Genomic DNA, 12,463 nt, shown 5'->3' with positions numbered 1-12,463 from the left:
GTAGAGTGTATATAAGGTTTAATAGATTAAAAACAGTTTTATGCAAGAACAATTCAATAATATCATTTAAATTTTTACCGTTAATTATCGTGTGGTTTAATGGTAAAAATAGCTTTTTTCAAAAATGAAAGCATGTTTTGTTCTACCGGCTATCTGGATTGCACATTTTCAAAATGTTCGCACTATGAGCGAAATAATGTATCTACACTCTACAGTTTCACAACTGAAATCACAAAATGAATATTCATCTGCAATGATTATATTTATACATTGTATTATATTGAATTATATTTCATGATTATATTTTTAAGAATGTTAAAATTTGCCAATGTTGATCTTTTTATCAATTTAACAGCGTTTCAATTATTCGAAACCGGCAGAACGACGCAACCTAGCCTCAATGGTCTCATAAGGGTGGTTTTCATTATCATATCCATTTCTAGTTTTTTTTCTAGATTATAAAAAAATACATTAAAATCATTCGAAATTATAATATTATGCGGTTATAACATCCAACGAACGATTTGTGATGAAAATTCATAATGTAGCGAAATAACATCACGATTCTAACCAAATCAAAGCAAACAATGTTCACTTTGAACTTGTACATTATTGTGTACCATCCTGTAATTTGGTCACATTTTAAACAATGTATTTCACCGAAATTAATTTCGTGCCTACGAAGTACGCTAAAAAGCAACCTTTTTAAAAAAATACGTTTCAATTATTTAAAAATATCAAAACAATGCATCCTAACCTCAATCATCTTATAATGCAATTTTTTATTTTCATACCCATGCTCTATTTATTCTTTAATGGAATAAAAAAATACATTAAAATCATTGCAAATCAACATACTATGCAATCATAACATAAATCGAACGGTTAGCGATGAAAATCCATCACGTAGCTAGATGTGCTGATTCAAACAAAATCGAACAAATAATTTTTATTTGAAACGGTCAAATTGAATCATGTGTATTTGAATAAATGATCTATAACATATTTGATCTAGTTAAAAACAAAAAATATCGGCTAAATGCTGTCAAAGTATGAAATTGCATACTATGTAGGCGTCAATTTCCTCAGAAACCAACCCATGCTGTTGCACGAGAGCATAAATACATTTTTACCGTTATTTTTGCATGTAATATAAAATTAACAATGGGTATAGCCCCGAACAATACAGCTGAAACGGAGGTAAATACCTTGTAAAACAAGTAAAATTTTCAAATGGATCGAATACAATAGTTATTACTAACAATATTTAATCAGTTCTTTGAAATTAAAGTATAAGTTTTGAACCATATTAAAACATTATCAGACACATATAGAGTTGCAATGATAAAAACACACCAAGATTCCGATTCGTATCGCAAGCTGATGTTATTTTCAGTTTATGTGTTTGAATTTTTTTCATATGACATGTAACGCTATTTTTTCTTACTATTCTATTATATAAATTAATTTGTGACTATGCCTTTATTAAAAATGATAAAATTTACCCGATAAGTTCGTTTTAATGTTACGACACGTTTAGCAATTGCAAACAGACAGGCGTTAGAATACATAAAAACATTTTGTTAGGGATTTTTAATATGTAAAAGGACATGAATTACCAAGAACTGATCATGTATCGTTTTCAATAATACCAAATTGTACGTTTCAATCAAATTTTTCGGTAAATAATGGCGCTAGACTTTTATCCCGGTATTTTTATGGGAGTGTCCACTGTGTGAAGGTATCAGACCAGGCGGACCAATAGTATCTGCTCAGTAAACTCGATTGCAGTTTCAAAATAAAATAGTTGAAACGGGGCTGTGTTTTTAGTGGAAAATTTTGTCGATGCACAAGTAGATATAAGACATTCAATCATTTTATTAAAAGAAGCGCCACATCAAAAAAAGAGCGTTTAAAACACTAAGAAATTGTTGAATGTCCACTGAGCGAACCACACCACCAAATGGACTTCTTAATTCTTTGACAGTTGGTACTTCAAACAACGAGTTCGGTTTTAAGTGGACTCGAGCTTTTTTGTTGTGTTTACGCGTCTTTTTTAAGAACCAAACGATATTTCCCTGTGCATGTGCCAGAAAATGTGGTATGTTTGGCATTTCGGAACAAAGTGGCAGCGGCATTTCAATGGAACAAAACGATACAAAAAATTATCAATACATAAATGGTATAGAATGGTTTACCATGGCAAACAATGCTCAACATCTTAAATTATGACTGTGCATTTATCGTGTAAGAATGCCTTTTTCTTTTTATTAAATTTTCTCGTGGTTTCGATCTTTTTCTGATTGATTTTGTTACAGTATTTTCGTACACTCAACACGCGTGTGTCTGTTGTCTACATTGAAACATGGCAAGGTCAGAATCAGGCTCAAATAGATGGAGGAAAAGATATTAGTAAAGCAATATCTAATTTCAATGATTATACATCAAGAAATTTGTATAAAATAGATAAAGATACTACTCAGCTTCTAACGTAAGTTTTTAAAGAAAAATTGAACATATGCTTTTTTTGTTAAAATGGTTGTTAATTATTTTTTATCTAGCGGAGAAACATTTGCTGGAGGTGAAGTTGGTATGTCCGTACCAGAAACCGTATGTACACCAAAAGCTGTAGGTCTTAGCGTCGATATTAATCCTTATGAGCCACATCTGTTAGCTGGAACTATGGCGCATATGATAGGTCACAACATAGGAATGGGTCACGATGATAATCGTAAGTAAACTGATTATTCCATACAAATTTGAGTAACCTGATATAATCACTATAAAAAACAAGGTGACGAGTGCATCTGTAGGGACTGGCATGGATGCATAATGTCACAATCCATAGTTGGATTGGAAAACGTACAGCCATATAAATTTTCAGAATGCAGTCGATTAGATTACATAGATGCTCTTCGTATCGGTCATGGCTTGTGTCTACTCAACAAGCCAAACGAGGTAAATATAAATCATCATATATGAATGTTCAATAATTCCCAATAAAAACATACAATCTAATTGGTAAAAATGTATTTCAGCCCTCGTCCGACAGCATGGGTTGGTGTCTGAAGAAATTAGCATTGACAGCACTTAGATTGTTCAAAGTTCAAAGTTCAAAGTTGAGTTCTAAGTAAAAAATAATTGTAAGAGGAGGGCGGGGGGTGTTGTTGAAATTGTGGAGTTGTTGGTTGAGAGGGGGGGGGGGCTTATGCAAAATATCAACCCCTCTCCCACCCTAACCCCTCTCCCCACCTTCTCAACTCCCAACAACCCGATTGGTGGTTGGGGAGGGAGGTTTAGGCAAAATATCAACCCCCCCTCCCCAACAACTCCACACATTCAACAACCCTCTCCCTTCTCCCACTTAATTTTTACTTTAAACGGTCAAATTGAATAATGTGTATTTGAATAAATAATCTATCGCATGCTTGATCTAGTTAAAAACAAAAAATATCGGCAAAATGCTGTCAATCTAAATGCTGTCATTGCTAATTTTCTCAGACACCAACCCATGCTGTCGGAAGAGGGCTTAAATACATTTTCACCCAATCTTTATTCTCAAATTGAAAAATTCAAACTGATATACAAAATAAATAAAGCATCCTAGTGTGCCAAATAAGTTGCAATTTGCCGTTATGCAACGCCCATTCCTTCTTTCACAAGAGAGAGGGTGCAAACCTGGAAGCCTACCAGGTGGTATACCAAGGTATTCCAGGCGCAGGCACGGTTGCGCGCTCTCTCTCTCTCTCTGTCCAATGAACGCTCATCTAAAGTACAGTTACAACATAAGCCTTTATTGATAACCAGCTGATAAACCCGATTTCATTCGGGTCGACGTAGTTTAAGGAAATATAAAGCAGCAGTTTTACGTATGCTTATGTAAACAATTATTGATGTGTATATTTAAAAAAAAAAATATTTTTTTTTTGCTTATTTAGTTGCATTCATTCTATATACGTGACTCCTAGCTTCGTATCTAAGCGTATTCTATTTAATTTAATTCATCTTTCTCTGTTGCTCTTGACACATCTTATCCAATTGGCTATACTATGCTTTTTTCAAAATATCCTGCACTACTTTTTAACAAATCTACCCTTTAAACTATCTTAGTTCTCAAGGAAAGGATTTTATATCAAATTCTTTCTTCACTTGTTGTTTCATTACTACAATTTCTCTTCATAATCTTTGTTTCGTATGGTCAAGCCATTTTTATACAAACTTTTCTACCTGTTTTTTCGAATCTTTTAAGTCATGAAATTAATAAAACCGATTTTTTTGACGAGTGTTTTACACTTTGACTATTTCGAAATTCCATTTTTATCCACTTTCTTTTTTTTATCCGTCATTTCAATTTATTTATACAGCAATGAGGAAAATTAACAGGTTGTTCCAACCTGAGTTGCTCCATTTATGTAAGACTTTTAAAATCTTTCTACTTTTCTATCTCTTATTCTTATTTCGTCACTTGAGCCGTCTGGAAACAATTTTCCATTTTCCTTTTTATTTCATCTGTATCGCTGTTACCTTCAAAACGCCATTCAAGTTCAAAATCAGTACGTTCTGATTTCTATTTTTAAATTTATTACACCAACCTTATTTTCAACGCAACTCAACACAATTAGAAATTGAATCCTTCTGAATAAACCCATGCCTTTTATTTATATCTATATATGGAAAAAAAATATTTAAAACTTTTAAATTTTACCATGCATGGAGAGAAGATGAGTTGAATTTCTTAGTGCAGTTTAGTGTCTAAATATACGATAGAAGAAAGAAAAGTTGCAGGAAACTGAACTGTTTGTTGACGTCTTTACATTTTTGTGAATTTTTCCATTCTGGAAACGGAAATTCCTTTCCCGTCCATAATGTCAAATTCACTCGTTAGAAAGAATAAACAAAAATTATTTGTATTGTTGAGCGATTTTTGAACATTCCAATAAATAAGGATTGCATACCGCCGTTCCCGCATTCGAGTATCTGATATTTTGCTACTTGTTGCATAGACTGTGTTACGGCGTACATGAAAAGCTATAGCAAAACTGGACGCTAGTTGTTATCTTGGTCATTTTTTTTTCAATATTCCAAAAAGGTTTTGTATGCCCTCCCAGAAATTTATTTCCAACCTGACTGTTTTAAGACTTTGCCTCATTTCATTTGAATCAGACATGACTGATATGTTTGACCATATTTTCCAATACACTCATAGGAGGAACTTGTTGGGAGCTTTTGTTTTCAAATGTTTGTGTAAGAAGAATCATCCACATCTAAATTCATCCGGACCGCGCTTTATTGCTATGACCGTATGATATATTTAAGTGATACAGACAGTATGATCTTTAGAAACCCCCATGCGTTCTGTACCTGCGTACATGAATCTTCGCCACACTATGAATAATTAGAAGTATCGCACATACAACCCTCCATAAAAAAAGCTATACTATTCACCATTCATGTATAATTTTAAAACACAGATCGGGCCGAAATTAAGCACACATTATTATTTTTTTAATTTTACAAAAAAATAACATTTTTCGTTAATTACTGTCAAAAACCGAAGAGTTTCCAAACCTCCACATGTCGAAAAGCCTATAACTTTCGTAAACAAATACAATTGACGATCGGATTATTTGCAATTCGTTAACATGTTTATTTTAACATTTTTGAGCAGAAACGTAAGCTTCAAATACCCCGAAAAAAACGGGCATCATCTATAGCACTCACTACCCCTATTATGAAAAATTATGTAGGTATATTAATGGCTAAGAAAATTCGAATGATGACCATTATGTTTGAACTTGTTTTATAAATCTGATTGTAAAAAGCCAAACCCTCCTGTCCTCTGCAAGGTTGGAAACAGGAGGGTGTCTGCCATATATTCCCTCTGACGGCATTGAAAATCGTTGATAATACAAATGACATCTAATTTGACCTGAATGCTGCGTATGCATTTCTTAACACTCTCTATACAGTACGTGATGGAGCAGAATTTTTCCTATTTGATTTATGTTTTCGTCAAAACAATTTCACTATGGAGTACAGATATCGTCGAAATCAACTAAAATATTATAAACTATTACAATTACTTGCAAAATTTTAGTTCTACACGCGAGGATAATATATAGTTGTCACTTCCCTTCAGAAAACATAAAAAAAATTATTTAAAACTACATATGGCTTTCAATTCGATTAAAGCATGGTACAAATGCTTCTAATTATTCATAGCGCGACAAAGATTCATGTATCGAAGTACGAAACGCATGGAGGTTTCTGTATCAAAAAAAAATAGTTTGGTCATTGCTATAATACTCGGATCGGATAAATTAAGGTCAAAATGATTCTTCTTATACAAAGTTTTTAAAACACGAGCACCCGTTGGTTGTACCCGAGGTTGGTGTAATCAATTTAAATATGGACTTCAGAGCGTAATGATTACAAACTTCGAATGGTTTTTTGAAAGGGAAGAGCGGAAGAGATGAAACAAAAAGGAAAATGGAAAATTATTTCCAAGCAGTTTAAGTGACGAAATAAGAATAAGAGAAAATAAAGAAGCAAGATTTTGAACGTCATACATGCTCAGGATGGAACAACATGCTACTTTTTCTCATTGCTATGTAAATAAATTGAAATAACGGATCCAAGAAAAATGATAGTGGATAAAAAATGATTTTCGAAAGAGTAAAAGAGGAAAACATTATTCATATTAAAACGTGAAAGATGCAAAAGATTAAGTAGAATATTTTTCTTAAGAACGGGTTGATCATACGAAACAAAGATTAAGAAGAGAAATGGCAGTTGTGAAACAACAAGAGAAAATAGGATTTGTTATAAAATTCTTCCTTTGATAGCAAAGTTGGTTAAAAGGGTAGATTTGTTGAAAGAGGGGTGCAGAATATTTAGAAAAAGCAAGCTATAGCCAATTGGATAAGATGTGTCAAAAGCAACAGAGAAAGATGAATTAAATTAAATAGAATACGCTTGAAGACGAAGCAAGGATTCACGTATATGAAATGAATACAACTTAACGAAAAAAAATAAACACATCAAAATTTGAATTACTTGGTTCGCAATACATTTGAATGATTACGTTTCAATTATTCAAATATACGGATATTTGAAACGTAATTATTCAAATGTTTTGCTTTTTGTTTTAGATAGGGTAACAAACTATTTATGACGACATATTTGTTTCCAATGTAAGCAAATTACTGGATGGCTCATTTGTACAAGTTCACGGCGAAAACTATTTGTTTTGATTTTTTTTTCATCATAACATTATTTTACTATTTATTTAATTTACGTCGCATATCGATTATTTGTTTTGTTGTATTATTATCATTTGAAATAATAATTTGGTATGATTTTAATTTTAATTTTTACTTCACAAAAGAGTAAAACATGATCGGGCGTGGAATGAAAAGTGATGCGATTACCAGTAATTTACGTTGGTTTGACAGTGTCGAAAAATTGAAGGACAATTAAATTGATTAGTTCTACAAGCTTTTGAATGTTTTTTGCAGTCTGCAACAAAACCTATTAAATTTAAACGAATACAATCAATTTTGCAGTGAATAATTATGTTTGAGCGATTTATTCTACCCGTTTGTTTGCTGACGAATAATCATTTGCTTTTTTAAGTAGTTGAGCTAAAGTGTTAAAGCTGCATGTGTAGAGAATATCAGTAAATTAAAAATCTGTATCGTCTATCATAGTGTATTTTAAGGGTTAAACAGATGGTTTTCAAAAAGGAAAACATTTATAGTTCTATCGAATGGCTGAACTACACAAATTAACAATGTTCGTCATTCATGTCATCGAATTATTATCATTATTTGATTCTGGCTAAACGATTGGTACTACACTAATTCCCATGTTATTGAAAACAAGTCATGAGTGAAGATGCTCATTCATTATTGAAATTCATCCTCTATGCACCGAGTTCAACAGCAACTGTAACCATTTGGAATACGGCGGATAATTAGAAAAAGGACATGTGTTTAGATTATAAACCTTGTGAGAAAATAGAGTAAATGTTTTCATTTGATTTTATATCGAAAAGTTTCAACCGGAATGATTTGGAACTGAAATGAACTACATAAATTTTTTCGCACCTAACTGATCTTATTATTGATTAATGATGGATGCAAAAAACGAAAAAAAACATGACATGCACAGAAAACTATAGAGAAAAATTCTAAGTAATTAATTAAATTTCAAAATTGATACACTGATATTTGAAATGCACAACGAGCTCGAACACGCGCACCTGAAAAGTTATAGCGAGAGTTAGAAAAACCTTTCCCGTAGCTACCTGTATAGAATATATATCTCATTCGTCTAATGTATTTTTGGTTATGTTTTCCCAAAATCATTCCTGTTAAACTATATTAGTAAATTAGTTTAGAACACTCAATATTAAAAATCTGCATCTTCTTTAACATTGACATTTATGTAGGACAGGTCAAATGCCTTTGACCAAAATAATGATGAACAGTCGATGTGACTTTGATGATAAGGAATTCACAATGTTGCATATGGTACGAATATTTTGCATTTACGCAGACCAGCTAGCCGGTACAATTTTCCAATGTTGAACAACAGCTGTTTTTCCTCTTAAAATACACCATGATAGACGATACAGATAAAAATGATATCATTGAATCGATTTATCTGGCAAAAATTTGTTTTTAATTTACTGATCTTCGCTACACATGCAGCGTTAGCTCTTTAGCTGAACTACCGAAGCAAGAAAATGATTGTTCGTTTATAATTTTAAGTGTAGAGTGTAGCTTTTTTGATGCAGGGTTGTATGGGAGTCCGCCTTTTTACTTCGCTTGGGTGATTGAAGCTACGGACATCATTGAAAATTTTAGGCGAATAATATTCACTTTTTAAGGGGTTGTATTGAAGCCCCAATTTTTTCCTCATTTAGAGAGTTGAAACTTCGCCAGTCTTAGTTTAAGAAATGAAACGCCTATGCTCCAAATTTCAGCCAAATCTGGCTTGATTTAGAATTTTAAGTAAATAATATACAATTTTTAAAGGGGGGTTGTATGGGAGCCCTCCTTTGTTCCTCATTGAGAGAGCTGAAACTTCGTCTGCTTTAGTTTTTAGGAATGTGTTATAGACAATTCGGCGCGTGTTTGTTTGCATACCTGACGTAACGGCACTGACAGGTAGGAGACAGGATAAGTGTGCCGTTACCGAAGGGATAGAGATCAAGAGAGAAAATATCGCAAGGATGACGCGGGAAAAAATGGGAAAAAACGACCATCGCGAGGGGGCCATTTGATTCAAACTTTCCTTTTCCAGCCGCGAGACTAAAAGAAAGGACGTGAATTTTTTTAACATACAAAATAATTCACTTTTATTCGACTTGTGAATCGGTGAACAATTGAGTGAGAATGAACCGGGAAAACGATGTGCCCAACTTCGCCGCGTATTCGACAGTGCGACAACTTTCCGCAGTCCAAGATCTAGCGGAAGATACTGTTTCGATACAGGAGTTGGTACAGCAAGCCAGGGAAGCTAACAAAAGCTTCTTCGGGTTGACCGCGCAGATTGCTCAGTTGAGCCCAAGCGTGTCGAGAGGGCTCGGCGTGTCGCTGAACGCGCAACGTGTAGGCGCGATATCCCCGTGCATCCGCACAGGAACCGTCGAAGAGGTGACCTTTCCTTCGGCCGCCACCCTGCCGCGGAGATCGACGCTTGGGACGCCTTACGTCGGCGGCACGGACCGTGAACCTGTGAGCGCATCGTCGCGACCGGCCATTGCGTTTCCAGATTTTCTGCGTTACGACGTGCAAGCCGGCTCGTCAGGAAGATCGACGCCTATGACGTTATACAATACCGATACGGAGCGTGAACCTGTTAACGCGTCGCCGCCACCGGCCTTTGAGTTTACAGACTCTTTGCGCTACGACGCGCAAGTCGGCCCGTCATCGGCTCGGCGTAGCGAAGCAGAACGGCGTGATTCGACTGAGAGAAGGACTGCCGTACCCTCAGATCTTTTGCAACCACTATCACCAAAGATGTGTGCTCAACAAAGCACTTCGGCTGTAATCAGCACCGGTGGTGTGGATACTGCTGAAGGTTTAGCATCACCACCGACAACACCACAGTCGATCGCAGAAGAAGAGAACGAACAGGTGTGTTCTTCGGCTAGCAGCTTCGATGCTGAACCATGGGGCCAGGGCGGTAGTAGTACCCCAAGCAATGATACCATTGCAGCAAAGGCTTTCAATCGCAGTAGCTATCACTGTAATCGATTGAACGGCAGTTGTTCAAATGACGATGGCAAACAACCCCACCATCCACCAGCGGATGGGTGTGGTGTAGGTCAGCGAGGCGATACCACGGAAAATGCCACTAATGTGAAGGAACGAACTCCATCTAGAAACAGTGCTCAGGGTAGAGCATCATCTATCGTTCCCACTGCCAGTCTGATACGTTCCGTGGCTGATGAACGACAACCTCGTTCGGTCAATCCTCCTACCACGTCTGCCACCAACACGAGAAACCACAGCTGCAACGGTGGTGGTGCCAATGACGGCAACGTTAATAACTGCGATCGTCTAAACAACATTGACACTGTCAAGATACTCACTGGCGGCAGTAATGCTACTGATAAAAATAGCAGTACTACTACTAGTGCATCGGACGCAGGTAGTAGTAGTAGTAGCAATAGTAGTAGTAGTAGTAGTAGTAGTAGTAGTAGTAGTAGTAGTAGTAGTAGTAGTAGTAGTAGTATTAGTAGTAGTAGTAGTAGTAGTAGTAGTAGTAGTAGTAGTAGTATTAGTAGTAGTAGTAGTAGTAGCAGCAGTATTGGCAATAGTAACAACACTAAATGCACAAGTGCAACCCATGCATTGAATTCCGTTGAGACGTCAAAGCAACAACAGCATCAACAGCAGCACGTTATCATAACGCAACAGCAGATGCTGCAAGCGATGCATCAACAGATTCGCATAAAAAAGGAACGCCAACAGCAAATGGGTGTTACCAGTTCGATCATGAACAATCATCGAGCTATGAATCCGATTCATCCGGCAGTGCATCACACCCACACGCAACAGCTGGTTATCAAACGCGAACGCAGCGCTAGCGGAGGATGCAAAATCCTATCCCATTCGCCAGGTTCTCTCACAATGTCACATGCGACGATTATTCGGCAACCTACTGGAAGCCCGGTGCCAATGGTCAACATGAGCATCACTGAACCGCTGATCGAAAATGATGTTGCAACTCCTCTATCCATCATTCCGAATGCTACCTATGAAAAGGTGGAAAACAAATTGGAAGAAATGTTTGCCAGCATCGAAGAGCTGTCGGAAAAATGTACTAAATCCGCCGTACAAGCGGTATCTCAAAAGAATAGTTACGGTAGTTTCATGGGTATTTCGACTCCTGAAAATTTAAATTCCATCGCCAACACTAAACCAACGGATGCACTTGATGTTGATGTGGCGAAGCAATTGTCGAATAGCTGCCTACCGGAGGCAATTGATCCCAGTAATATGGTAAATTCGGATGTTCCAGCAGGTCCCAGCGTAAATTGTGGAAAAAAAAACCACTATCACTCCTGCGACGAAACGAAAGCGTGGCCCCAAAAAGAAATCCAATACTCATGGTAAGCATTCGATCCCATTTATGGAAGCGGAAAGATCTCCAATCATGGGCTTGAAAGCGCTAGCAGCGAACAAAAAGAAGTCAAAGAAGGCGAAAACTGCAAGTCCGCATAAGAATGTAAGTGGTGGTGCACAGCAGACGAATACCGGTAACGCGTCGGCGCAGAAGAAAGGATCTGTCCTTGGTGCAGTGGATGTGTCGGTTGGAAAACTCGATACTACCACAACAAACGTTGCAGCCGTTGCTGACATGTCGACTGAAGGCTCAAAGCTGCGGGACAGTCCTCGGTCGGGCACACGAGCCCAGCAGCAGCTGCAACAAAAGTTGGTCGAAGTGGTTGCTTCATCCAAAAAGCAGGAACAGCAGCAAACTCCGAAACCATTCGATAATTTTGCTTTTGGCGGAAAAGCCACTCAAATTCGGCAAAAGTATTAGAAGCTTCAAATACACTGGCGTAGTAAAAATAGGTGCTACCATACCATACCCTTCACAGAGGTGGTGCGGGGGGGATTATAGAGTATATGAGAAATCTAAAATAAAGATAAAAAAATTCAAACAACCACCGTTTTGACTGAAATTTGTGGTGTATGTCTTTTTTTTCCAATTCTTTATTAGAATCTAGAACGACAACTTCTCCGCGGAGGAAGAACGGAGACTCACATATAACTCCATTGAAAACGGCTATACTTTTTACGTAAAACTATAAAACACAAATCTATCCGAAATTAAGCGCACATGTTTTATTAATATATTTTGCCAAAGAATCAAAAAATCCGGCCATACCGGTCAAAAAATGAGGGCTACCATACAACAACCTCTACAGTCTACAATATTCGTT

The 12,463-nt window shown here is 36.4% G+C and overlaps 1 protein-coding gene across 1 annotated transcript in view; it reads left to right on the top strand.

Moving 5' to 3' along the window:
- The first annotated feature begins 1,164 nt into the window (after positions 1-1,164).
- LOC128729036 (disintegrin and metalloproteinase domain-containing protein 12) overlaps positions 1,165-12,463 on the top strand; it is a 15,425-nt gene continuing 4,126 nt past the window's right edge. The window contains exons 1-4 of the mRNA XM_053822683.1: positions 1,165-1,200; positions 2,319-2,491; positions 2,562-2,731; positions 2,795-2,958. Coding sequence (XP_053678658.1) covers positions 1,165-1,200; positions 2,319-2,491; positions 2,562-2,731; positions 2,795-2,958 — 543 coding nt within the window. The remainder of the gene's footprint in view (positions 1,201-2,318; positions 2,492-2,561; positions 2,732-2,794; positions 2,959-12,463) is intronic.

This window comes from Anopheles nili, chromosome X (assembly GCF_943737925.1).
Source record: "Anopheles nili chromosome X, idAnoNiliSN_F5_01, whole genome shotgun sequence".
Lineage (NCBI taxonomy): Eukaryota > Metazoa > Arthropoda > Insecta > Diptera > Culicidae > Anopheles > Anopheles nili.
Note: the sequence above shows the minus strand (reverse complement) of the source record. Positions and strands in the feature narration are given on the sequence as shown.